This window comes from Nomia melanderi, chromosome 3 (genome assembly GCF_051020985.1).
Source record: "Nomia melanderi isolate GNS246 chromosome 3, iyNomMela1, whole genome shotgun sequence".
Classification (NCBI taxonomy): Eukaryota; Metazoa; Arthropoda; class Insecta; order Hymenoptera; family Halictidae; genus Nomia; species Nomia melanderi.
The window spans coordinates 17,423,225-17,449,672 of record NC_135001.1 but is presented as its reverse complement, the minus strand read 5'-3'; the positions used below and the strand labels follow the sequence as shown (position 1 = coordinate 17,449,672).

At 33.3% G+C, this 26,448-nt stretch overlaps 5 protein-coding genes across 8 annotated transcripts in view; 3 read left to right on the top strand and 2 right to left on the bottom strand.

Annotated features, from left to right (window-relative positions):
• Positions 1–127: 127 nt before the first annotated feature.
• LOC116429321 (MYCBP-associated protein) lies at positions 128–2,017 on the bottom strand. Its single transcript, XM_031982142.2, has one exon. It carries the CDS (start codon positions 2,015–2,017, stop codon positions 128–130), a length of 1,890 nt encoding a protein of 629 aa, XP_031838002.2.
• An 812-nt stretch (positions 2,018–2,829) lies between these two features.
• On the top strand, positions 2,830–4,827 carry LOC116429290 (carbonic anhydrase 13). The gene is made up of 6 exons (XM_076365739.1): positions 2,830–2,842; positions 2,912–3,094; positions 3,160–3,301; positions 3,915–4,020; positions 4,094–4,318; positions 4,771–4,827. The coding sequence occupies exons 1-6, from the start codon at positions 2,830–2,832 to the stop codon at positions 4,825–4,827; spliced, it is 726 nt and encodes a 241-aa protein (XP_076221854.1).
• Positions 4,828–5,500: 673 nt separating this feature from the next.
• On the bottom strand, positions 5,501–8,311 carry LOC116429291 (uncharacterized). Its single transcript, XM_031982058.2, has 6 exons — positions 8,034–8,311; positions 7,769–7,969; positions 7,016–7,194; positions 6,499–6,785; positions 6,160–6,413; positions 5,501–5,675 (listed from the first exon to the last, which is right to left on the bottom strand). Exons 1-6 carry the CDS (start codon positions 8,309–8,311, stop codon positions 5,501–5,503), a joined length of 1,374 nt encoding a protein of 457 aa, XP_031837918.2.
• Positions 8,312–14,133: 5,822 nt separating this feature from the next.
• LOC116429292 (uncharacterized) lies at positions 14,134–21,337 on the top strand. Of its 2 annotated transcripts, XM_076365580.1 has the most exons (5): positions 14,207–14,263; positions 14,728–15,043; positions 15,508–15,660; positions 19,455–19,558; positions 20,846–21,337. In XM_076365580.1, exons 1-5 carry the CDS (start codon positions 14,240–14,242, stop codon positions 21,149–21,151), a joined length of 903 nt encoding a protein of 300 aa, XP_076221695.1. In that variant the 5' UTR covers positions 14,207–14,239; the 3' UTR covers positions 21,152–21,337. The 2 variants fall into 2 exon arrangements, with proteins under 2 accessions (XP_076221694.1, XP_076221695.1); XM_076365579.1 differs by having other exon boundaries at positions 14,134–15,043.
• Positions 21,338–25,480: 4,143 nt separating this feature from the next.
• Positions 25,481–26,448, top strand: part of kuz (zinc-dependent metalloprotease kuz) — a 163,626-nt gene continuing 162,658 nt past the window's right edge. For all 3 annotated transcript variants that reach the window (XM_031982006.2, XM_031982005.2, XM_031982004.2), the window contains exon 1: positions 25,481–26,380. In XM_031982006.2, the coding sequence (XP_031837866.1) occupies positions 26,302–26,380 (79 nt within the window). In that variant the 5' untranslated portion in view covers positions 25,481–26,301. The remainder of the gene's footprint in view (positions 26,381–26,448) is intronic.

Sequence of the window (26,448 nt, the reverse complement as noted above, 5' to 3'; positions counted from 1 at the left end):
AAAAAAGGCTTGAAAAGAATTGGAAAAGACACTAACAATGAAAAGCCACTGTATTTGTATCATTAAATGAATACATTTAGTTTTGCATTAAATTCTACATAACTGTGTTTAACTGGTCTCTAACTGTTTACTTGTCAGACTGATTCAGATTATTAAACGAATCGATCGTTGCAATTATTTGTTTCAATGTTACTTCTAACTGTTCACGGACGCGAATGAAAAATACTTCTTTATATGGTCGAGTGTTAATTACAAGAGAAGATTTTTTAATAGCTTCTTGAACTTGAATACTCTGAGCGGAAGCAGTCGACCTCCTGCTCCGTTTATTTCGTGTACTGTTACTCTTAATTGTTACTTGCGACGTTGTCGGTTTTATATTAACCACTTCCGACACTGTGACATCTACTTTGTCCTCTTTCGCGAAACAAGCGCGCTTAGAGTACTCACTTTCGACCTCGAACCGATTGAAGAAGGAACAAAACAAATTGTACACCATCTCGTGCTTGGTGTAAGGATCAGGTATGCGTAAAGTAGGTTTCAGACATTCCTTGTAAAGCCGACTAAATTCTGACAGCATATCTCGTCTACGATCCGGCTGATTGATTTTCAACAAAATCTCACGGAGATCCTCTATACACATGTTCCAACGTTGGTTCTTTGGCTTCGTAGCGGCGTAATATAACTTATGAAATTCGGTTACAACACTCGGATGATAAAAGCACAGTGGATTCTTCGTTAAGAATACCTCTGATTCCAAAAACAGACTACCATAATACGGTTCGCAGGATTTAACGGAATACATGTCTTCCAGAATTTCGTTGATAACATCTCTCACCGTTGAATCCCGAATACAACCATCCAAATATTCATCAACGTCATTACGAATGTTGCTGTCCACGGGTGCGGTGTCCGAGCATCCGGAAAGACGGAACAACAATGGCGACGGACACAATTCGGGATCAGTTTTGAATCTCCAAAGTTCGGAAGAAACACCGGACACTCGAGGTCGATACCAAAATGTTAATTGAACAATTTGCCCGGGTAGAATCACTTCTTTGGTTTTATTGAAGAAAAACGGGCTTACTCGTCTTTTCAAGGGTATCGTCGTTGGCACACAGCTCGCGTCCCGCCATTCGTAAATAATCACACGATTTCCTTTGTTCTCCAATTCGATCTGTTTCTCCTGCCTTCTATTCACTTGCGACGAGAATGTTACGTTCCACGAGATTGCATCGGCCTTTCCGCGTTCAGAGACACGTCTCTTCCAAACTATTTCTCGGTCTTGAATCCTTAGAACTACCGCCTGCTCTTGGAGAACTTCCGGTTCACACTCAGCCTCTTCTTCGTCTTCTTTAAAAGAGTCGTTAGAAACTGTTATCACTGGGATTCTCGTGGGTTTCGTTTTCGGCTGTGGAGCGCGACCTTGAATCACCAAGTGCTTCGTTTCCGGTTCCTTCGGGACTAACGATTGAATTTCCTTCGACAACTGAGCTTTCCGATCCATCAGATACTGACTTCTTTTCCACGATGGTTCTTTGGATTTTAAACTAACGAGATCTTTTTCTTTTTCTATTAACTCTGGCAAGTCGACGTACATCAATTCTGGAAGTACATTTAATTCCTTTTTGCTCGGTGTAACTGTAACGTCTGGTAGACATTGTTCGCCTCGGTTGGACAGTGCTTGCGGAGTTTTCCAAAATTCTGGCCCTCCACGAACGCTGTCGGAAAAAACCGGGGAATTGGCATAGTCCATTAAATTTCGCATTTCGATTAACGGACGAATGGTTTCGCAGGCATTCATTATTTGATCGGTTTGATGGCGACCGGATGAGGATTTAATATGCTTGTATTGTTTTCTTCGGTTTGCCAACCACTTCTTCCAATTGATCAATGGAGGATCTTCGGCGTGAGGCCGATCCTTCTTGAAGGTTGGGTCAGTTGTAAGTACAGACGTGGGCATTTCTTTCCTCCATTCCTTGGGTTTGTCAGATTTACCGATTTTTCGTGCGTAATCCATGTGCAGAGATTACTTAGAATGTAATTGTATTTAGTTTTTGTAATTTTTAGAGGTAGTCTCAGATACTAGTCATACTGCAGGAGAAAATGAGGGAATAATATAAGTGATGAAAAGAATGAAGAACTATAACGCGATACGCATATTTTAATTAGCTGTTAGCAAATGTTTCGATTTACGTAAAACTTTTAATATATAATGAGTGCAAATAATATTAATATTTATACAAATGTAAGTAGTATTTCAACAGAAATTTTGTGTTATTACTTTTTTTTATTTAAATATAGGTGACGTTATAGTATGTCGTTTACAAAAATACTAACAAAGATTCGTATAGCATCTGTTTCATTTGCTTTTATTAGCAGCTCATTGTCTAGATCTTCCTATTAAATTAGAGTTCATTAATATAACGCATCACGCGGGTAATAAGCTTAATTGAAACATAATTCAGCTACAATTTTTAAAATGGGGTTGATAGTAAGAGAGGGAAAGAAAACTTATAATTTACACGATTAATACTAAACGCTAATAAAAACTTTCGAAATTATTAATGAATGTAGCAATTTTTTTAGTATATATATATATATATGTATGATTTTACTTATTATTTGTTGCGGAGTTAACATTGCTACAGTAGAGTAGTTCGTAAAAAATATGTAAGGAATCGTAAATAAATCTAATAGGAATAAATGATTACATTTAGTAAAAAAAAAGTATGATAAATAGGTAGCTGAGTAATACTAACTGAAGTTGCAATTAATTGAAAAAGGATCGAGTTTTGATATAATTTAACGTGAAGTCGTTTGTAACACAAGATGAATAAAACAGGTATGCAAAAATCTTATATCAAGCATCAATGTGTATTAGTTATTATATATTTGACAAATAATGTTTTAGAACTTGATCCGAACACAGAAAACGCTATTCTCATTCAAGGCTTAGGTTTTACCGACGGCAATTTGGAATCTCCAATAAATTTGGATATCAGTTTTATGAAAGTTATCAACTTGACACCTTTAGAATGGGTTAATATTGATGTAACTCCCAGGAAACTAAAAATAACTAATACAGGTCACACAGGTACCACACTTGTTTTGTGCCGTATTGTTCCTAAGTGATTACTGCAACTCATTAACTTTTAACAGTGATTCTTAGTGCAACCTGGGATACAGAACGACCTTATCTTACCGGTGGTCCACTTAAAGGAAGCTATGTTTTTTCTCAACTGCATTTTCATTGGGGAGAGAACGAGATGAACGGTAGCGAGCACTCGATTGACGGTGCAAGGTTTCAAATATGTTGTAATATTTTATTATTTTTTAAACTATGTATAATCTACGCAGCAATAATTTTTTTAATTGCCGCTGGAAGAGAATTCTCAATTCTCAAATATTTTTATAATTATCGGAAATAGCCTGTGGCCGTTTATACGAAATAATACCTTCAGAAGTTTATTTATGAATACAAAAATTCGTTAGAAATGATCTCTTTAAACATAAAATTCGTTGATTATTAATTTAGAGAAATTTCGGACGTAAAGTATTTTAATATTAGTATAGTAAATATATGAATATTTATGAAATGTGAACATATGTTATCTTTTCCTTGACAATTACTTATATGAATTATAAAAGGTGTAAATGTCTATATTTCGTATAACATACGTACAACGATATAAAGTAATCGATTGTTTAACATTTCTATCCTCCTTCATCCGATTACTGTTTTATCTAAATTAAATTTATTAACGAAGATGTTTATTGTGGAAACTAAAGTAGTTAAAATAATGTCTATATTTTAGAAGCATTTTGACTTTAAGTTAGAAAGATAGATAGTACAACAGTTGATTAAGGTTAATTTTCTTTCAAAATAATTTCGCTTAATTTTATTCCATTTACAGTATGCCTATGGAACTTCATGTAGTATTCTTCAAGAGTGACTACGAAAAGTTTGATTTAGCACTTCGACGGATTGATGGCATCATTGTTGTAGTATATTTTTTTAAGGTAATAGTTTCGAGTGCAAATAAGCAATGCAAGTTAAATGAACAGTGCAACTGTACAATTTTTACGTGTTTAGTTGCGCAACGAACCAAATCAATTTATACATGATATTCTGAAACATTTGTCTGTTATCCAAGTCGCAAATTCCTCGGTTCGCATTATGCCCAGCAAGTTGACGAATATTGTAAGACCGTTCAATCAAGATTACTTTTTATATTGGGGATCTATGAGAGTACAAACTAGCGAATCCAAAATTCTTTGGATAATAAACAGAGAACCTATAGGAGTATCTGTTGAGCAAGTAAGTTCATATGATTATAAATTAACATTACTAACCCTGACAAAAAGTGTATTATTAAACGAACATAAAAAAGAAATCGCGATGAAGATGTTTCTTTTTAGTGAATAAGTTAATAATATAAATATTTATTTGTATACTTTTTAATTAAATATACACATTTATTTTTACATTAATAGTTTATTTTTGTGAAGACTTCTTAAAGATTTCCTTTACTAATGATAACTAAATTTTCGACGACAGTATGTGAAAACTAATAATAATATTATTATTAAGAGTTATATTTTGCTCTGTTTAATATATGAATTAAACCTTTCCAATAAATCTTCATTCAATTCAAAGTTATAAATAGTTCACTTTTCAGAGACTTGTAATTAAAAAATAATCCAGAATGTTTCATCCAAATTCTTTTAAGAATATGTCGGATTTAAATGTTCGAAGAATGATTAACTTAGGAGATACTAGGTACATATTTTGAAGAAGTATCTTTATTAAATGAGGTTCTGAAATGATTTACATTACGTTATAAACATTCCTTGTTCTGTTTCTTAATGAATTGCATAGTTAGAAAAATTACAAAATCCTACAAAAATTTGTCAAATTACTGCGAAAAACGGACTATAATTTTGACAATTGTATGAGTTACAGTGCACACGAAATTTAAGGTACGATATTTTCACGTAAAGGTTGCCCCATTTCGAACGTTACTGAATGAAAAAAACGTGCCTATATTATCGAACGTACGCGAAGTGAAAGAAAGAGGAGGGAGGAGTATTTTCCACGTTTGCCCCTCGGGTTCAACATATGCCTCGCTTTTACCGCTTCCGCGAGATTTGCCATCCATTAAACCAGAAGGAACTGTCCAAAGTAAAAATGATACTATTAATACAAATATTTAGTCCTTTTATAACAACCGTTGTTAATAAAGTATATATATGTTACAATGAAAAGATTTTTCTTCCTTTATTTTAACTTCTAACTGAATATTTAAAACCATATTCATATTACAGATATTGTGTTATATATTCTGTTTGAGATCTAGATACATTACAAGCAGCAAATATTGAAGCAAGGTGAAGTCAAAAAGCTTTGTGAATACTAATAAGTATTTAAAAATTGAGTAACTGTTCTAAGAGTAATAAGTACTGTAAGAACTGAACAATTTTGTGAAAAAGTAGTGATGAATTATCTTCGGCGTCTTCGAATCCTTTTAATCCTTTCCCTCTTAAGATTGCAATCAGGATACAAGGAAGCACAGTCTACTCTGCCCAAACCCAGGATAGAGGCTTTTAGAGAATCCAACATTGACGACCACGGCGATCCTTTCATTACTCTGCCAGACGCCCAACTCATTCCTAAGCTAAAAGTAAATCATTCTCAGTTATTATATTTGTCTATATTTTTATACAGTTTAAAGTAACTGAAGTGAATACATTTCGATATACCTCTTTTACTAAGTATGGCGAATAATGAGAATTTTTACAATGAAGTTTACTAATAAATGTTACATGTTGTAAGCATGTTATAAAATGATAAGAATAACAGAAAGCACGCAATCAAATTTTAAACAAAATTCACAAGATTCACGTTGTAGGAATTATGTAAGATAATTATATCAATAAAATTGGTATTAAAGATCACTGAAATTAACGCATTGAGGACGAAAGAAATTATTGTTTTATTCTCTTTGTAAATAGTATCTATATGCATGAAAGGATTGAGGATTACTGGCGACTCGTCGAACTTAACGTAACAATCTTATATTCTTGTATAAAATTGCGCGTTAGTATTTTTTCACATTACCAAAAATTGAATTTATTCATACTGATTCTGTAATGATTTACCTCCAAACAGGGACCCAAATTTTACGAGCATCCTTGGTTTGTGTAGAGTGATGATTGTTCTCGCATAAAATTCTGCGAAGACAGTTACCAGAATCGAAATCAGCGACAAGAGCGCCTTCAATTGATCTCAGAACGCTGTAAGATAATTCATTCAATTCCTCGTTGCTCTTATAATATAACGGTAAACCCGCGATATTTCTCTTAGAGCGTCTAGCGGTTGTTACTACTGTAGGCATAGTCGTATTCATAGAGTTCTAAAAAACAATAAATTAGAGATTATAAAATAATAATTTACTTAGACCTATCGACAATCGAACGAAGCCATATTGTATATTTTACCATAGCGTTCATCAACAATTGGATAAGAAATAATCCGAACGCTAGAAACGCTAAAGCAGTGAGTGCAATTTCAAAGAAATCCTTTACTGAAAGATCGCCTCCTTTCCCTTTATAATAATACGGTTTGTGATACTCTTCCTCGTGTTCATGATAATGAGTTGTTGGATAATAATGTTCTTCGTGTATAGCGGGATAAACTTCGCTGTGGTGTAGGTACGGTTCGTTTCCGTGACCATAAGAGTGACCATAATAAATATTGTGTCCAGAAGAGGACGAAATCATGTGATCTGTCCAATAAATGAATAATAAATAATCCATTGTCTTAAGCTATGTGTTAATATCATTAATATAAAAAACAATTTGTTGACTTGTGTTGACGTCTGTATTAACCTGTGAACTGTGGAGTTTAGTTTCAAAAATCTCTCGTCTTGCGCGGGGTAAAATCAAAAAATGAAGCGTGTACTCGTCGAACGCAGTTAATTGGTTAATATAAAATCAATTTCAAGTGCATTTTTACCATCGTCTTCACTTGGCTCCTCGTAGTAGCCTACTTTGCCAGATGGCAATGGCGCCTGCATCGCATAACCCGTAACTTCACCATCAAATTCTTCGAGGTTATCATCCTTAGATCCTTGCATTGTACTCATTTTCTTACGTGGAATGTAATGTCGATACACATCATCCAACGTCGTCCTACTACATGAACAAATATTTGTTCTATGACAAATGTTTTTCTGTACTATTTATTACTGACAGTAAATATTAAGCAAAATTTAATAGTTTATCATTACTTTTTATGATTAGTATCACTAAGTTTTAATCTCTTGTAGCTCTACATTGTGGCACACTAGATATTCGATTTTACTTCAATCGCTATGTATGTTGCCAGTTCTTATAACATTTATTTGTAATATTAGAATTATACTGTATACGAATGAAATGTCAGTGCCCTTCGAATGTTTTCAAATAAATTAGAAAAGGGCTATGTTAAACAACGATAGAATTAAAGATCGTTGATGCAGGTTTCGAAGTGAAAATATTTTCAGCCGCTAAAGATGAGATCTAGCGATTCATAGTCTCTCCGGTTTGATATTTAATAAAAATAATGTGAAATACTACAGAGTAGTAACGAATGTTACTAAAATGTGACGCGTTCTTTCCTTAATTCCGCAGGAATAAATCTTTTAATAAAAGTATTAGGCACCCTAAATGAATACACCAAATAGGAAATGGATTATTTCATTTTCCACTGAAAACATGGAATATTTACCGTTGTAGCCAATTTTTGTATTTCAAGCTTCCTTCATCTGCCAGGAGTTTGTCATGAACAGTGACATTATCATCATCCGCTAAGTTACGAAATTCATTATTATCTGAACTGCCGAGTCGCCTTTTAACTCTGGGTGTACTCATCAACTTCACAATTTCCGTAGCCATGTAACCGTGACATAAATATTCATTCATCTTTTTCCTATAATAAATCACGAACAACAAACCCGTGTTACATCGACAAAAACGATTTATCGCTAATTTACCTGTGATAACCCATGTTACTTAATGCGTCGTTAATAGATCCATCGACAACTTTATCTTCGGAGGCAGTTGATGTATTTTTCGCCGCTTGCTGATCTGGAAACAAGAATGATCCAGGCAGGAGATCCACCGATAATATGTCGTTTTCGTCGATACAAAATTCATTGCCATCGTCGAAGCACTGTTGCCCAACGATTGCACAAACCATCGATGAAATTAAACTGAGAAACACGATACGTTGAATTCGTTCTACGAAACTCATTTTTAAGGACGCCAACATGGTGCTACATAGAAACGAAGTTTTATCATAACGGACGGTGGCACGCTAGAGACTGAGAGGACAAAACGGAGACACGGTCTTGTAACAAGATGTCCAACTACTAGAAATAATTACTTTAACTGTATACGTGCTTGAGCAGCGTTAACAAAGCTTCACCTACAAAATGAATAATAGCGTCGCACGAAGAAAAATACTTGCAATTAATACGTTTCAGTGGAAATAGAAAAAGTACACAATTTATTTTCAAATATAGGGCGTGACTGTTATACGTGTATGTACATTTCCAAATTTTTACTATATTAAAATAATATACGCTTTTTGAGAAATATGTGCACGAAAGAAAAATAAAATGATTTGTAATTGAAATGAATATTACAGAGTGAAGAAGATCTTGGACTTCTATGGCAAGAACATTTAGTTGTAATGTGAATTAAGTAAATAATATAGTGTCCGAAATGTCTTACAATCAAGAAATCAGGAAAGAAAATTTTTAAAAACTGTTACTATTTTTCATCACTATATGTTTTCGAAAAATTTAATAATTTCATATATTCATACATTTTTATTGGTAAATATAAAAATTACAAATATAATGTATTCTTAACGTCTATTACAACGATGTTTCGCACACGTCTTGCACAAAGTACTGTTTTACTGTAAAACAATTTCTTCTGCAATATCGTGTCAAATTTGTGGTGAAAATTTCAAATGTAATTTAACAAACATAAATATTAATCAATTTGTTTGAATGCAAATTACTATTATTCCTCTATTATCAATGATTATACCTTACAACACACGTTGACATAGAATAAGACTGAAATTTTCTCTTATTTTCAATAAATTATTAATAACAAAGTAGTTGGACCCATCACAGGTCAGAAAGAAATCTTAGGGCATGGTGTCAAGATGGCTAAAATCGGTACAACGACCAGGGCCAGTATGTAATAGCCATTGTGTCTCTTTTAAAATTTCTTTTTTCGTTCATTTCATAGTTAACAAACCATCGAAACAAATCGCCCACATACAAACGAACTCAATTTCCTGTGTATATGTTTGGAGGCGTGACTAATCCTGTACCAGTTGATGACACTACCAGGCGATTTACACGTAATCCGACACCTATGATTAAATACCTTTATTAAAAACCACTTACACTGCTCTTATGAATGTTTTAGGGACGGAGGGTTTGTCGGGATGGATGGGGATGGGGATGGGGATGGGTTTGGCGAGATGAGGTAATGGGGGCTTTGTTCCCCTGGGAACTCGCTCACCTGTCTAATATCTCACGAGAGTGGCTATATCTGCGCCCGTACCAATAGCAACCAGTTATACGCGGAGCATACTGAAAATTAATCGCTCAGTTTTCAGAATTCTCGCAATCTCTTTAATCTTCCATTTATATTCTAAATAGATCTTTCCTTCGGTAGATCAATTAATAATTTCATTTCCTTAGAAGTACGAAACGTAAGTACACCTTATTAGCAGGGCGATTATTTTCAAAATTGTTTTACGAACACAGAACAATGAACATATGTGTATCGTATAATAAAAACTCATTGTTTCATTAAAAGAAAGAATATAAATATCCGAAGAACTCTGTTATCGACGACATATTATATTTTTCAATTATGATATGTAGAATTTCATTTTTATTGTACGCTTCGTGTATCTTTTTATTTCAAAATAAAATTATCGAACCATGTAATTGAAACGGTTTTCCTTGTTTATTTAAAACAGGATTTTGCGCGATATTGAACGGCACACCGTAAATTATACATAAATTTGAATTCTACATATATTTTTAATACCGAACGACAGCGACGAAGCTGATTTTAGTGAGGCTGTTTCCAGCAAGGCTCTGTGGCATCAATAAATTCTCCGTCTATGAAAGCGTTCCACAGCAATTTGTGCACGCGCTAGTAGACCCTTCTTTACACAGGTGTTTGATTGATCATTTCAATTATATAGCGCAGCGTGCATCAAACACAGGAGTAAAATCCACATCACGAGCAGAATCGTTCACTCCGGGAATTTTACCACACGTTGTACCAATAAAATACATGTTTGATAAATTTAAAGATTTCAACTATATTTATACAATACTAATTCGATGCAAACATTTTTTCATTATTAACATAATTCTCATTTATTTTCACGCATTGTCTCCGAAATGTAAAATATGACAATTGTCGGTTTCAATTATGTATATACTTTATAAATATTGCGTATATAATTTATACATATAAATGTTCATGGACAAAATGGAATTTTCAAGTTGAAAAAAAAATGTAAATTAATAAGTTAACCTTCCTAAGCAAGTCAATATTGAATTTTATAACAATGCTGTAGATACTTACATAGGTACGCATGAATTTGCCATAGAGCTTGATATTTAAGATTCCCAGATTCCATACGTTATTGAAACAATTTGAAAACACATCTTCGCCGTCTATAATATAATCTATTTGCTGCCATTCTTTAGAATAAATGACAATATCTTCCCGAATATGTTGAAACATGCTTTAAAGGGCTTACAATGGTTTCCTGGAAGAAGCGTGGATACTTATCCGTGAAATTCCGTGTGCGTTGACCATGTCGTTACTTCCTCCTTTCACACCTAACGAAAAGGTGATGCACGGCATTTCGTTTCACGTACCCAAGGCTCAATATTTGTTCTTGTCACTTGCATGGTTAAATTTCTTAAGGATTTTAGGCGGCATACTTAAAATACGACACCATTCATGAAAATATAAATATTCCATCGTTGATTCTAAATCGAGATTCAGATTCTAAGGCAGCCATACTGAACAGGAAGAAAATGTTCCTTAATTTTTTCTTCTAAGAATAATACATTGTAATATTTGCTTTATTGTCAGACTAGACTCCTTATCGATTTTAATTATTGAGAAGTCTATAAGCTACTTTATTCAAATATTGAATTAAACGGATTAAGAATTTATATCTGTATTTTAAGTACCAATATTTAAATATTTTAAGAAAGCTCAGGATAACTACAAATTATTTAAAATATATACAGTAGGGAAATGTACTATTGAGTGAGAGAAATTATTCATTTTTTTCATTTTCGCTAGTTAACAAGTTTTGCTAAGGAAGTGAGTGGTGAGTGGTAACTCACCAATTGAATAACTTAGTATTTAAGGATGATAATAATGTAAGTGGATAGTGATTGAAAAGATGGTTGACTATATACTAGCTCAGGATAGAAAACTTAAAATTACTGTTCATTCTTTTAGGAATAGAACAGAATTGACTTTTAGTATACCCATCAGGATAAGCATTGAAATTTGCTCTGGATGTTTGTAAACTAATGCTACATCGCCAATAGAAAAGCTCAATATTTGAAACTCGTAAACAGAAATGGCTCGATATGTTTTAATAAAATATATTGCGTCAGCAATAAAATATGTTTATCACAATAAAAATTTGTGGGAATCTTGAACTTTTAAATGTTTTTTAAAAATTCTTTAATACAGTATGTCGGTATAGATAAAGAAATGCGTGTTTATTATTCGAAAATTGCAATTAAATTATTTCCTTTTAAAATATTATACAACGTCGATAATAATTGCATAATAGAAGCTAAAAGAATGTGAAAATGTTCATATCAGATATTTTTATTCTGTTGATAATTTAATTCAATAAAATATACGTAGAATAAAAGTGGATTTAAAAATGATATTGTGAAAAAGAAATTTTCTTTACTTTAAAAAGTCAAAAAAGAACGTAAACTATTCGTTAAGCAATCTATAAACAAACCATTGGTATAATACTTTGAGAAGGTTTTACATGATTCGATAATTTAAGATTTCAATTAATATATAACAAGAGAAGCAGATGCATCCAATATAAATTGACAAATAGATTCAATAAATAAAATATTCCTGTAGAAAAAGAAGTTGACAAAATTGAATAACTATCACAGCATAATCGTCAGATTTCAATTGAGAATCTCTAAATCAACTAACGAAGTATATACTCGTCTAACGCAGGTCAAATGCACCTATAATAGATTCGAATGAAAAGCTAAAGCAAAACAAACAAGGATTACATATTTATCTGAAAAAGTAAATAATTTATCCTTGAAAAAATTAGTATCATTTTGATTTTAAGGTGACGTGTGTATCCGTCGAACGCAGTTAACTGGTTAACCCTTTGCCATCGGTGCCGCCATAGTGCCGACAATTAACATTTGTTTTCGAAATCGGCGTCGCCAATATGGCGGCATGTTCTTTTTTTCTGAATACAGTGTTATTTTACGATCGAGAGGTATTATATTTGTTATTCTTTACAAAATATACATTTTACAAAACGCATTAACTTCAACAAATTTTTAATATTCATATATTTATTGTAAACTACCCATAGAAAAATAACTTCGAAAATAACTTTGCTTCGACTAGTTGATACTGTCGCTAGAAAAATGTGCCGATCGTAAATGGTTAATACGTACAAGTAAACGGTAAGCATATTTTTCACTTGTATCGTAAATTTACCAAAATTATCTATACGTGCTCATGAGAACCACTGAACGGAGTTTAGTAAACGTGTGAAGAAGTATTTTGCGGTACTTTTTCATAGCGTTCTTCGTATGGCAGAAACGTTTATCCATTGCCGGAGTGTATATGGGATAGAGAAGAAGGAACCATTAGTTTGCTGACATAAAGCCCTGAAATAGAGGGGTCGAAGAAGGCGGACGTTTTGGAAGAGCATGCGCCTGTAGGCACCAATCGGAGACCTCCTTACTGATCCTTGATGAACTCTTTTTCGGCGAATGAAGTTCGCTACTGCGCATATCATGATGGTATGCCACTGTACTCTCAGAAATATCCAATAATACACGTACAAATGATAGCCATAATTCGATAAAGTCGAACCATATTACAATAACGCAGTAGAGAATAAAGCTACGTTAACTTCTTGTCTTGTGATTCTTTTTCCTGGTTAGGCTTCCAAGAATTGTTTCAATATTAATCATTTCACAGCAAAAGGAAAATTTGTACAAATATTTATTGTAGAAGTAAATTCACAGTAGGCGTTAAACCTTCGTAAGGAAATAATAGTACCTATTTTTCTTCAAGCAGTATGAAATAAATGATATTTATGTTTATGAAGTTTGACGTGGTCTTCAGTATGATCTTGGGTAGATATAATAAAACAAGGGGTTAACAATGTCATATCTGTATAAACATACGTGGACTCTTAAGCTTTAGTACTTAGTATATAAACTTATGTAGTTGGGAATAATATAAGAACGTAATTATTATACATCGTATTTCATATTGTTAAGAAGAAAATTTTAAGAGCAAAACAGGAAAGGTAGTCTTGAGTTTACAAAAAATATAGTGTAAAAATAGTTATTTAAAGAAAACAGCTGCGAAAATTTACCTCACAGCCATACTTTGACTGTTCATACTTTTCACATTATATTTATAAATTGCATTTATATATGGTTATACTATTTGTATAAATACCTTAATAACGTAACTAAAGTCTCCTCGACAACGTATTTCCCAAAATTTAGTTTCCTCACTCCAATTTCAGCAGAAAACATGACTGGACGCCGAAGGAACTGTTTTCAATCCTTTAAAATTGTTTCAACAGGAAGAATAATTTTTAACGCGAGAGTAAGCATCCTATCGATTTATCGTGCCTATTATAGTAAAGTAACGTTAAAGCAGTGTGAATAAGCTTTTGACCCCTACTCCGATCAAGAAACAGATACGAGTGGGAGTGCGAGGGTGGGGAGTCTTTGCAGCGAGATGCTCTTCCAGCTTCATAGGATGACCTTCCCTCACAAACCGATGGTGGGGAAGCTGGGAGGTCCTTCTGGACCACGGACACGTGCCACCTGTCATACATTTGGAAGTACTTGCTTTCGGAAGGTTGAGAGGGAGATTAGTCGAAATGCCACCAAGAGATTGGTGCGAGGTAAACTGATAGAATATCGTGTTCCGGTGATCAAATGAATGCGAGGCTTCCATCGCTCGTAGAAAACAGTATTTTAGATCGGTTTTCCAAGATAGTGATAAAAAATGAATAAATTAGTGTGTTCCATTGAAGACAAAATGGATAACAGACCACTTTCAGGGAGAGATGAGAGTGCAACGCAATGTAATCTTGAAAAATAATTGTGATTATACCTGAAAATTGACGTGAAATTTAATTCTCTTACGTTGAACAGGCTTCGATTGCAAGTTTATTTGAAAGTGCATGGATAGATAATTGAAGTGGGGTTTGTCATTTAGAAAGTCGAGGTAGGATGTGCAATAAAATTATTGGCGATGGAACCTTATCAGAATCACAATGTGAACGATGAGATTTATGATCTTCGGCAAACATCTGCATCACGAAGCATTGACAGTATCGAATTTGTTGATAATACGTATGAACAGACCAAAGAAGATCGCGAAAGAGTCCTGAAGGTTTTTAATAATCATCGAGACACAATGGAATACGCATCCGATTCTAGCAATGAAAGCTACAAGGAGATTCACAGGAATCAAATTGAACGGAAAACTTCACCCGCAATTGTTGTGTCTAGTGCGTTCACGATTGACAATATTCTTGGAAGGCACGAAGAAAAAGATGCGGAAGTGTCATCTAGTTATAATAATTCGGAAGACAAGGACGAGGAGCAGGACGAAAGGGACGAGAAAGCAGAAGAAATACAGTTTATTAAACCAACGGCGATTCCTGCTATGCATTCAGGTATAATTTATACTACGAAACAATATACACAAATATATCACTGTTGAATTTGTTAATGGATTATACTGACAGCAGAATATTTATTATTAACTTTTACGTATGAAATTTTGTTGTAACGTTACATGATATACTAAGAAATTTTTATTCTCGCATTATAAACATGTTTGAAACTATTATATTTCAGTATAATCCCGCCAAAATGAACATATCAGTTATCAATTTATATAATAATATATACTATATAAATATTGTATAAATAACAATATAAAAAGCTGATGTTTTTCTATAATATTAATTGTTGATACAATAATTTTTTCCCTCACACTTTATCAAAAATGAGTTAATTTCTTTGTGTAGGTTAATATAATAAATACGAAATGTGCTAGATATATGTATTTATCTAACAATATCACATCAGATACGCTAGATTTTTATATTTTAAAGAACAATTTATTATGTTACAGATATGGGACTATATGGGCCGACGGGTTTGTCATATTCTGAAGTTACATTTGCAGATCCATCTGGATATTCAGCAACATCTTTCGCTTCTGCATCCCTTTTATACAACAGTTGGTTCACTCAAACGAAACCTGGCCAATTGTTTGGTTTGCAAGGCAAGTCTATGCATCTTATTAATAACATTGGCTAACACGATTTTTGTCACAGAAGATTTCTGCGTTTCTTATGTTGAATTCGAATATGCGATCCAGTTTTCTCTACCATCCACAGTTTTTACGAAAATCTGTTTTCAGAAGGAACTCAATTTTCCAACTTTCATTCTTTGTTGTGTTTCAATTATGAAAATTTGTGAAACTTTCGTTGCACAGTATTATTCTATGAACCTTCCTGTACACAATCATGCTAATACGCGAAATGTAAGGTACTAACAGTGATGCTCAATGCCAACGCATATAAATCGAATAGCTGTGGTAGCAATGCGCATCAGGAGAGACACGCGTTGACATTGAGCATCACTGTTGGTACTTTATGTTTCGCGCAACTATTTATCATTGAAAACTAAATACGTCACGGAACTTTTATCACGGATTCCGCAAGGTAGATGCTTGCTCTATCGCATGCTGAAATTAAATTTTCTCCCAAAGTCTTAGTTTTTGAAATAAATTGAAAATATCCGCAAAGATTAGTGCGTTTCGTGTGCCGTTTTGCCTTTCAGCATTGTTTAAACATGTTTAAACGTCTACAATGCCATTAAAATCTACATGATTGTATTCAAGAAGATCCCTAGAATGATATTGTGTAAGAAAAGTTTAAGAAATTGTCGTAATTAAGACACAATAAATGTTCGAAGTTAAAAAAGTGATTTTTTCAAAAACTGTGAACAATGGAGAAAAATGGATTGTATATTATATATATTACAGATTCTATGACAAAAAGAAAGTTAAATTTTCTAGACCAGTGTAATTACAAGTAATGAACATTAAATTCGCAATGTAATACACACTACATAAAATCAAAATAAATAGTGAGATCAATAGTCGGTAGTATATGAAACAACTTAAAGAATATTTCTACTAACTTAATTCCAAGAATAATATATTATTAGCTTCTAATTACAAACTCAAATAAATAAATAACGCATTTGGATTTGACCCGCACACAGATTAAATATTAAGCACATGAATTTAGGTAAACATGTGAACTAGACAATCACATTATATTTTCGTAAGAAGAATCAGAAGTTATGAGACATCAATAATGATATCTCACAAATTTAAATGGTAACAATAAATGCCTTCTCGCGTAGTTCTTATTATATGATGGCTAGATTTTCTTTCTTCGTATTTCATGGAAATATATAAAACGTTCTACGCCTTCTTTGAAGTAACAGAATCGCGTACGTTTCCCTTTTACCACGACAAAAGACTCTAATTATCTGCTCGCAATAACTTATCGTCGTAATCCCATTTTCGCGAACAATGCAGAGAAAAGCAAAATCGTCGTATTCTTTCTCGGCTGTGGGGAATATTGGACATTACTCGAGGCGTCTGCGGTAACAGCTTTTCGACACGCGAACGTCGCATTAACAGCTGGGGTGTTGTATCCCCTTAATTTCGATATGTTAGCTGCTATATAAAATATTTAGTTAACGTGATTCATCACCCATTCGTTTTAGAATAAATTATAGTGGAGTAAATTATACAATAATTAGCGTTATTTGTGAACAAGGTTTGAATTAGTTCTTAGAAACAACACTGAAGGATTCTACAAACGTTGTTAGATAATTTTCATGCAAACTGCGTGCACATTTTACTGTGTTTCTTCATCTTCTGGCATGCATCTAGTGCAGTATCTTTTTTCGTTCGAGTAGCATGTGTGTGTGTATTGTTTCTGAAAATATTCTGTAGAAATATATGAAAATATGTATGTGTAATATTTCCGAAAAGATTTATTCTGTTCTTGATATCATTTCTTGCGTGTCGACGAAAGGAATGAAATTCTATTAACTTTCAAAGATATTAAGATGCTGTGATGTACAATAACAAGTTTGAAGTATTTTAAACTTTAAAAATTTAGATTAGAATTTGAACGAGCAATAAACGTTGATTAAACTCATAATAAGCGTGAAAAAATATTTCATCGGTACTCGTTAATATGAAATTAATCGTTTAAATGAAAAACAGGACATGAGAATTTTGATACTATATGCAGATTGTAACTGGATATGTGTATGTATAATGTTTATATAAACTTTTCTTCGTCATTAATAATTTTAAACAAATATTCACGATATCAGTTGTGCACTAAGAAGTGTTTTAACCATTTCCGAAACCGGCAAGTATAGAAAACATGAATAATATTCGTTGGAGATTTCAATCCGCCATTGTTATTTCTCTTCTTTCGCTACTATCCGCCATGCTGTTAGGAGCCCATTTATCAGCGACGTTACTCTAACCACCTTCCAGAAATGTGCTAAATGTGTCCGTACACTCGTAAATCTTGGTTCTGCCGGTTTTTCTTCTTCATCAAAAAGTTCCCTCCTTGACCAGTAGTCTCCCATCTTCTGGAGAATATAATCAATTTGCGCGACAAATTCGTCTGGATTAATTTATACAAACGAATTAAAATCTACATTTATAATGAATTTTCGTTTTTCGTGTAGCTCACAAAAATTTAAGATAAAATTCTACGACGAAAAACTTTTGAACAATTAGTATCATCTGTTACATTTTATAAAAAGTCATTGTTAAATATATTTCAAAACCATATTTTATAACAAATTTTGAAAATATTACCCATCCTTCTAATTTCTTATTTTTAGAATTTATAATATTGCAGTTATTTAAACATTTAAAAAATTATAACAGTAATTTTTCATTTAGTTACTTTATACAGGAGGTAGTAGCGGTGGAAATGTTATAAATAATGCATCTGAAAAAAATCTTCGAAAATAATATAACGAAAATAATGTTCATTAAAGAATTTTGTGCGCAAGTGTAATAATAATTATTTATTACATCATAGAAATGCGATATTTAGTGGACTAGAAATTAAGGACTAGACGACAAACCGAGTACTAGACACAAATAAACATTTTCAATTCTATATGAAATCGTCGTGATCATTAGAATTTAATAATGGAAGTAATAGAATAATTTTTAAAACTATTTACAGCCGCAAAAAAATAAGTACAAAATATAAGAAAAGTAACTTAAAATTCCTAAATCTAAATTACACGATATCAATCCAAAGACTTCGAATAAAACTATTCTTCGATAAATTTAAAAAGCAATTTTCCAATTTCACAACATAGCCACTTAATAAAAATGAAAGACTGCTAAAAATAATAATTGCCATTGCAAAATGCACCACAATACTTATGACTCGCTGAGCGTAACTATGATAATAAAGGCCAATTTTTTATACAAGGGACACCGCAGTGTCGTGTTATCTAAATGCGACTAACAACGGTATAATACCTCATATAACCCCTTGAACGGAAATGTGTGGAACTTCTTTGCACCATAATGATAATCGCAGCCAAACGTTCCTCGGTATAAACTGTTTGTCCAACTCTTTACCACATTCTGCTTTATATTGACTGTAAGATGTCACACGTTCCTCAAACAATCCCACATGTTTTAGACACGCTCAGTAACTCTAGACGTGGTCCAATGAGTAGACCGAACCGGAGAAAGTGGTAATTGAGTACAAGCTGACGAAGTTGGCCGAACAATTAAGAGGCATGATTATAATGTTAAATTTTTATTATCGCGGTCGTAAATCTTCAGGAAGGTCTTTCCCTGTGAAATGTCATTCCCGCGGAGGTGCTATTCAAGTAATATTTAACTTCGTTGAAACTTTTCAGTTTACCTTCAAATCTGTCTATCTCGCGCCTAATGTATACGTAATTCGATTCAATGTTACTCATTTTGTTATTTTTGTGTAGCGCCTAAACCAAGTGGGAGACGGTCCAGGAAGCCGGGAATCGATCGAAAACCTCGACAAGCATACAGCGCGAAACAATTGGAAAGACTTGAAGCAGAATTCAAGGTATGTTGACGTATATAAAATGCATATAGGTAACAATATTAGAGTGAAGTTTTTATTACTGAAGATATCCTTAAGTATTTCTATTTTATAAATATATGTACCTGTAGCATTCATGTCTAACGTATTTTACTTGAGTATCATTTAGTTTAAATATAAAGAAATAAAGTTTATTTCTCATAGGCTATTCACAAAATAATGTAAGTATTAACTTTGCTATATTTTTCATCAGTTCATAAGATATGTTCTGTTATTCTTATTTTAAGAGTTGTTTGCGATATTCGACGTTTCGTCAATATAAAAAGTTTTCATGGACAAATACATCATAGTGTGTTTCAAATATATTTTTATCGTTTTTACACTTTACATCTTTATAATTATTTCATTAACAGACGTACTGTTACCAGTAACATTTATGGAAAGTTTTTTTCTCACAAAGTTGTCTCATTATTTTTCATCCTATACTTTTAAATTGAGTCGCTAAAACATTATACAAATAACTGAACATGATACACTGAATAGAATTTCTTTTATTGAGAAAACATCAATCTTAAAAGTCTATTATTCAACTTCGTTGTATTTATTACACTGTTATGAGTTAATATTAAAATACTACATTTATAAATGTTTATTTATATTAGTTACTGATTATTGAAGTAAATATTCCATAATATTCATTAATTCATTTTGTCAGGCAAACAATTATCTTTTAATTTAAAGAAAATGGTATTTTCTTATGAAAAACATCCTTAAAAAATATATTCAAATTTTTTGAGGATATTGCTAAACACTTATTTAATAAATATATGTACTTATATGAGTGCGAGGGGATCATATACACGGAAAGAATGTGCTATTAGTAAAATTGAGCAAAATAGGTTAAAGTGATATCATTCATTTATGAACTACAATTATTTGTATCGAATATTTCTCACTCCACAAATTCTTCCGTTTGCTCCACTCTATGTTCAATCAATCAGTTAAACATTTTCACTCATTTGATCAAACAAATTCTAAGTATAGCGATTTAGCATGAAATATTATAATTTTGACGTGAGAATTCAATTTTCAAGTAGTTGTGGCGCTTTCAAAGAGGCTTTAATAGTTAAAAGAATAAAAACAAGTTATGTTTACATATAGGGTGTTTCAGAAGAAAATTCTTCGAATTGTAGGAATAAAACAATATTACGAATATTCGTAATTCGATTTGATTAGCGTATAAAAATGTACATCTTATGAGATATGTACATCACACTATTTGTATAATTGGAAATCGAACTTTCATTTCAGATTGACAAGTATTTGAGCGTGAGCAAAAGAATGGAACTGTCGAAATCACTGAATCTCACGGAAGTGCAGATTAAGACATGGTTCCAAAATCGGCGTACCAAATGGAAGAAACAACTTACCTCGAGGCTGAAAATTGCTCAGAGACAGGGGCTGTTTCCACCTCCGTATTTCCCACCAACACAGTACCCTCTGTTGCCGTATTACACTTCACCCCTGGTGTTTGGGAATCCAACATCAGATGACGCTAACGTGAACGTGGCAACGATATCGTCACGACCTGTGGTATCGTCTCCAGATACTGTCTGAACTGATATCGATTCGCACTACTTAGCCGATCGTGAATCGCGTGACGCCGAAGTGTATTAAAAATGTGACTATACCAACTATGGAAAATAGGTTTTTTAATTAAATTACAGTCAAAAACATTTAATTTAATAAGTTCAAGTAGAAAAAATGGCTATATAAAATGTGAATATTAAGTTATCAGAAATGTATGAGACACATTGTATATTTAACAATATGAATGTTTTAGGTATGTATATAAAGTAGCGGCGATGATAAATACACTTAATATTGACCAAGCAATTTCTATTGTTTTCTTAAATACATTTATTGGGTGTTTAATAACGAAGAATTAAATTTAAAAGTCGTGCCATTGAGAATTCAATAATCGTACATGAGGCGACGCTTCAGAAAGCATAATTATTTGTGTTATGTACGATAGAAGAGTGTATTTTATAGTGTGATAATATTAAATAGATAATTTAAATTTAAATTAGTACATAAATAACCATTAGTAAATCTCCATATAACTAAACTGTATAAAATATTTTACTATTTATATAAATAGAACAATGAAATAACTTCTGTAAAACAAAGAAATATTATATACTAGATACGGAAACGTTTTTAATCATCAATTGTATATTTAGTTTAATCCTGTATTTTCAGTACATTAACATTAAAACGGTTAGATGTTTAACTAAATAACAGGAATTAGATTAATTTCGAGCAATAAGACTTAATTTTTATCTCGACAAACATTTTAAAGATCATTACAGATATGACACACTTGTTTTATCTTATTTAGCATTATTTTCAACATTCGTATGAAAGTTTAGCTAAAAAGATTTATGAATAAATTAGATGTACAATTTTGAATAATGTCTCATTGTTGATTTATATTTAGTGGTCTTTTTTATATTATTTTAAATTCTACAAATATTTCTATTGAATTACAATTGGAATAAAATCTTTATTTACATAACGTGAATCATTGTCGAAGGATTATTTTCTGCTTTTATGAAAAGTGCAGAAAAATAATATCTGATTTAAAAATTTCTCTACACTATAAAAATTTGATAACAATTACGCACGTAGAACACGTTAGAACCATGAAACAGGTCCGCTTTTGGTAGGTTTTAATTATAAATACTTTAGAAACGATGCTGAAAGCCTTGTTTTACTCGTGATTTTTGCTTTATATTACCATGACAAACTATTCTTTAAACTTTCCTCCACTTGTTACCAAACATTCTATATGTGAAAAAATGATGCACATTTTCAGGGGTGGGTTAAAAACGGTAGGCGATCTTGACTACCTTCAGGCTTTCGAAGTTCAAAGGAGATCTCGATCTTTGATAATCTTTTAATAATTTTATTCTAATAAGGAAAGATAATCACACATATAATTCATTAATATTTCCATACCGACTACCATATATGTAACCATTAATTTCCTGAAGCATTACCGACCCACATAATGCAAATAATTTAGATAGAATTTAAGATGGAATTTTTAATTAGGTTTTGTTTTCTGTGAAAAAATCAGGTCATTGTTCGTTGTTTATGTTTTATTCTTGTAAAATTTCTTATTCCTAGTGTAATATTTTTAACGGAATAGTGTAAAATGAATGATAAAACGATGACTACACTACACGTGAAAAAGATGGTGGGATATAAGTCAGACAGCGTATAGCTAACTTTACCAACAATACGTAGGTTGCTACAAAAATTTCGGGAATCCGTTGTCATTCAGTTGTTTGTTATTTTCGTAAAGCCTCACAGTTTTAAGTTCACAGTGTTGACATAACACAATAGAAAACGTATTAATATTGTAGGAGAATAACCACTAAGGGCACTCCTGTTTTTAATAAGTTCTATTAACCCTCTGCAGATTTTGTTCGTGTCTTAATAAAATGTTTATTTACAATATGGAAACAGAGTTCGGATTCTTAACAGTTTTGTCAAATTACAGATACAATTACAGTACATTGACCGAAAAAGGAATATTACTTAGTTTCCCGTACACATTGAGTTCCACGTCTCGCCATACATTGCGGAGTGTTTGTATATTTCGTCGATGTGTCTGTTGCACAAGCAACCGTTCGTGTCCGTGGCTGCTTTGAAAATTTCGGAGCCTGTGGAAGTTTAGGCATTTTTGGCATTTTTGGCATACTCGGAACTTTCGGTAGTTTCGGTAAAATTGTTTCCTTCAGATTTTTCAGTTTCAATTTGGGTCTCATTTTCGTTTTCTTGGCTTTTTTATCGTCCGGAAAATTAGTTCCAACGTTACGTATTTTCACTTTAACGGAGGACTGTACTGTTCGAACATAAGAGACCGGGCTACTACCCTTATCCACTGTTTCTTTGACAGAACTAGAAGTTTGTATCGATATATGTGATTTGTCAATTTTGTTAGATATCATACCAGTGATTGTCATTGCATTGGCACACATGTAACAACAACTTTTTGTAAAATCGGGGAAACCCTTTTCTAGAACGTGATCCTTAATGACTTCTTCTTTCTCATCTGCTGGACGTATAGGACTCCTAATGGAAGTATCCGATGTAACTTTCTTTCTTCCTTGTTTTGACCTTTTAGTTTTACTATGTTTTCTATCTGCAGTTTCGCTGGCCTCTGGATGTGAGTCCTTTGTGGTTGCAGTACTGCTTTGGTCAGCAATATCACTCGATTTCTTTTTCCTTGTACACCTTTTCACTCTATCCTTTACACGCTTCCAAAAATTTTTCGTCCGTTTGGCAGCGTTTCTGCGTTGCGGTGCCCTGCAACATTGAGTTATCCAGAGGAAAAATGTTTTCACTGGGTTAGATTTATTTCCAGTTTGAGAGCTTGAAGCAGCGCCCGTGTGTGCTTTATGCCCCTTTGACTCTTGATACTTCGCAGATGTTGGCTGTACTGTCATAAAATGTAATTAATGTTCAACTGAAACAGACAAACTGTAATTATTTATAACATGATTGACATACTTGTATGATCAACAGTAATCTCTTCTCCAGAAACGACGTGAGCGCGCTTCTGATTATTTTTATGCTTTTTCTTGTGCGCTATATTTTTAGGATGTTTATTTATATTTGTAAATTTGTTCGGAGTAACGGTTTCCTCTGAAGTGTATGTGTTTTGCATTTTTTCATATTACCAAATGACTTTGAAACATTTGTGTTCTAATGTACACTTGCATCGAATGTTAACAAGAAACGCGATAAATTTTTATCAAAGAAACTAATAAACATTCTTTAATTTCAAAAAAGTTGCTACAGGTTAATTTCATTAGGAAATGAAGGTTAATTCTGTCATATTGCATTTTTAAACGAGTGCAGAAATAAATGCATTATAAACTTCGGAATTATAATTTGTTTATTGCAATATTTAATATATTGATTTTATTTTGAATAACAAGTAAAACTTTTGTGGTAAGCAATTTGGTAATATAAGAATTTAGTCCGTGTTTAGGGTTTGAAACTCCCGGGTTTTTGGTTGCTGAAAGGCGCGTAACCTATATAAACACAAATTCCCTAAAAAAACCTTCGATCTACATTTCAAAACTATGAATAGAGCGTTTCAAAAATAATTCAATTCGAATTGAATAGTTTTGGTGAGAATAATAATTTCGGAAAGCTATGAAGACATAATTGAATACAAGTAAAATTATTTCTATAAACATATTGAAAATTCTTCTTCCTAAACGTATATTACCAGATGTGTGTCTAATCATTTTTATTTCAAATTTTCGCATTGTATTAATGTATCAACTGATATATGATTTTGAAAAAAATCAAACAATTTTTCTGTCATTTTTTCACGCGATTAGTCCATTTCAACGGAGAATTAATGTAAATGGCACACGATAACTAGTTTAAAGTATTAATAGACATAAAATCGTACAATTCAGCGCTGAACATTTTTATCTTTTATTTTTACCTCCTTGAAATAATTATACTGAAATGGTAACAAAGATAAATGATAAAACATTAAAACATAACTAAAGCAGAAACAGCTGTAATTGGGTAAATTACCTACAGGAAATTTGATCAAATTTCACATCATTTTACAACATTATAATAATAATACCAGCAATTGAATAGTACCAAGAAAATGTCTAACCTAGAAATACTATTACAATCGCACGCAGAATGTAAATTCGCTAAAAGCACATATAAACAATATCCAAATAATCTCCGGTTAGATCAATGCTCGAATTGAAACCGCGTTGCTGAACGATGACGCACGATGTCGTTGCTGGAGAGCAATGGCTCCTCGGCAGAACGGTAAATATCGCCACCTGGCGGGACAGCGTGAAACGAAAGAAAAACAGATTGCGAACATGGCAGGGAAGTCGGGACTCCAGCAGTGGCAGGACTGCCAGTGGCGATGGTGGCGACTGGCCGACGTCGTGCGTGTGTTTTGTTGCTGCTGCAATGCGTTTCCTAAATCTCGAATCGACAGGTAAAAGAGTGTGAGAAAAGCAGTGGTCAGCTGGTGCATCGTTCGGGGGACAGTGCCGAGGAAAGAGTAGCGGTGTAGTAAATACCGAAAGTAAATAAAATATCGGAGTCAGAGCAGTACCGTGCGACAGGAAAAAGGGGGAAAAAAAGGTTACGAGGGGCGGATCGTCGATGGTAAGGACCGTTTGCGTGAAAGTGATAATATTCTTGGTAAACGATGGCGTAAGTTCGTCAGTTTCGAACCGAGGCGTGCCGTGTGCCGTGTGCCGTGTATCGTGTGCTCCCCTGGTCCGTCATTTTCCCATCCGAGCTCCCTTGCTACGCATATGATTCGGCTGCTCCGAAAAGTCGCGCGCGCGAACAACGGAACGCGTTTACAAAGTAAGGTCAGTGAAAACAGGATCGAGTGTGTGCTATGCTGTCCGGTCGGCACGCGGGCTACATAGTGAATATACTCGTAACATCGGTGCGTCTTTGATCATCGCGCGTACCGTGAACCTCCGCTCTTCTACTTCCCGCATATATAACGCGCGAGCGTTCCGTCGCCCGTCGACGCATCTCGTTCCCCTGTGCCCTATCGTGACTGTTACCTACCCGCTACTTCCTTGCGTCGTCGCGTTGTTGTTTTGTTTATTGTTGTCCGCGCGTACCCGCGAAGTGGTGCTAATAACCTAACCCCGGAACAGTGGCTTTTAACTGTGCGAGAGAATATGGTTACAATGATCAGTGATACGTGTGGATACGTTCCATTTCTGCTGCTGCTGTTGCTGGTTCCTTATATCGAGAGCGGTAAGTCCACGAATTTTTAGTTGTGCCTTTATCCTCTACTGTTTCTGTTCCCCCTTTTATCCGAAGCA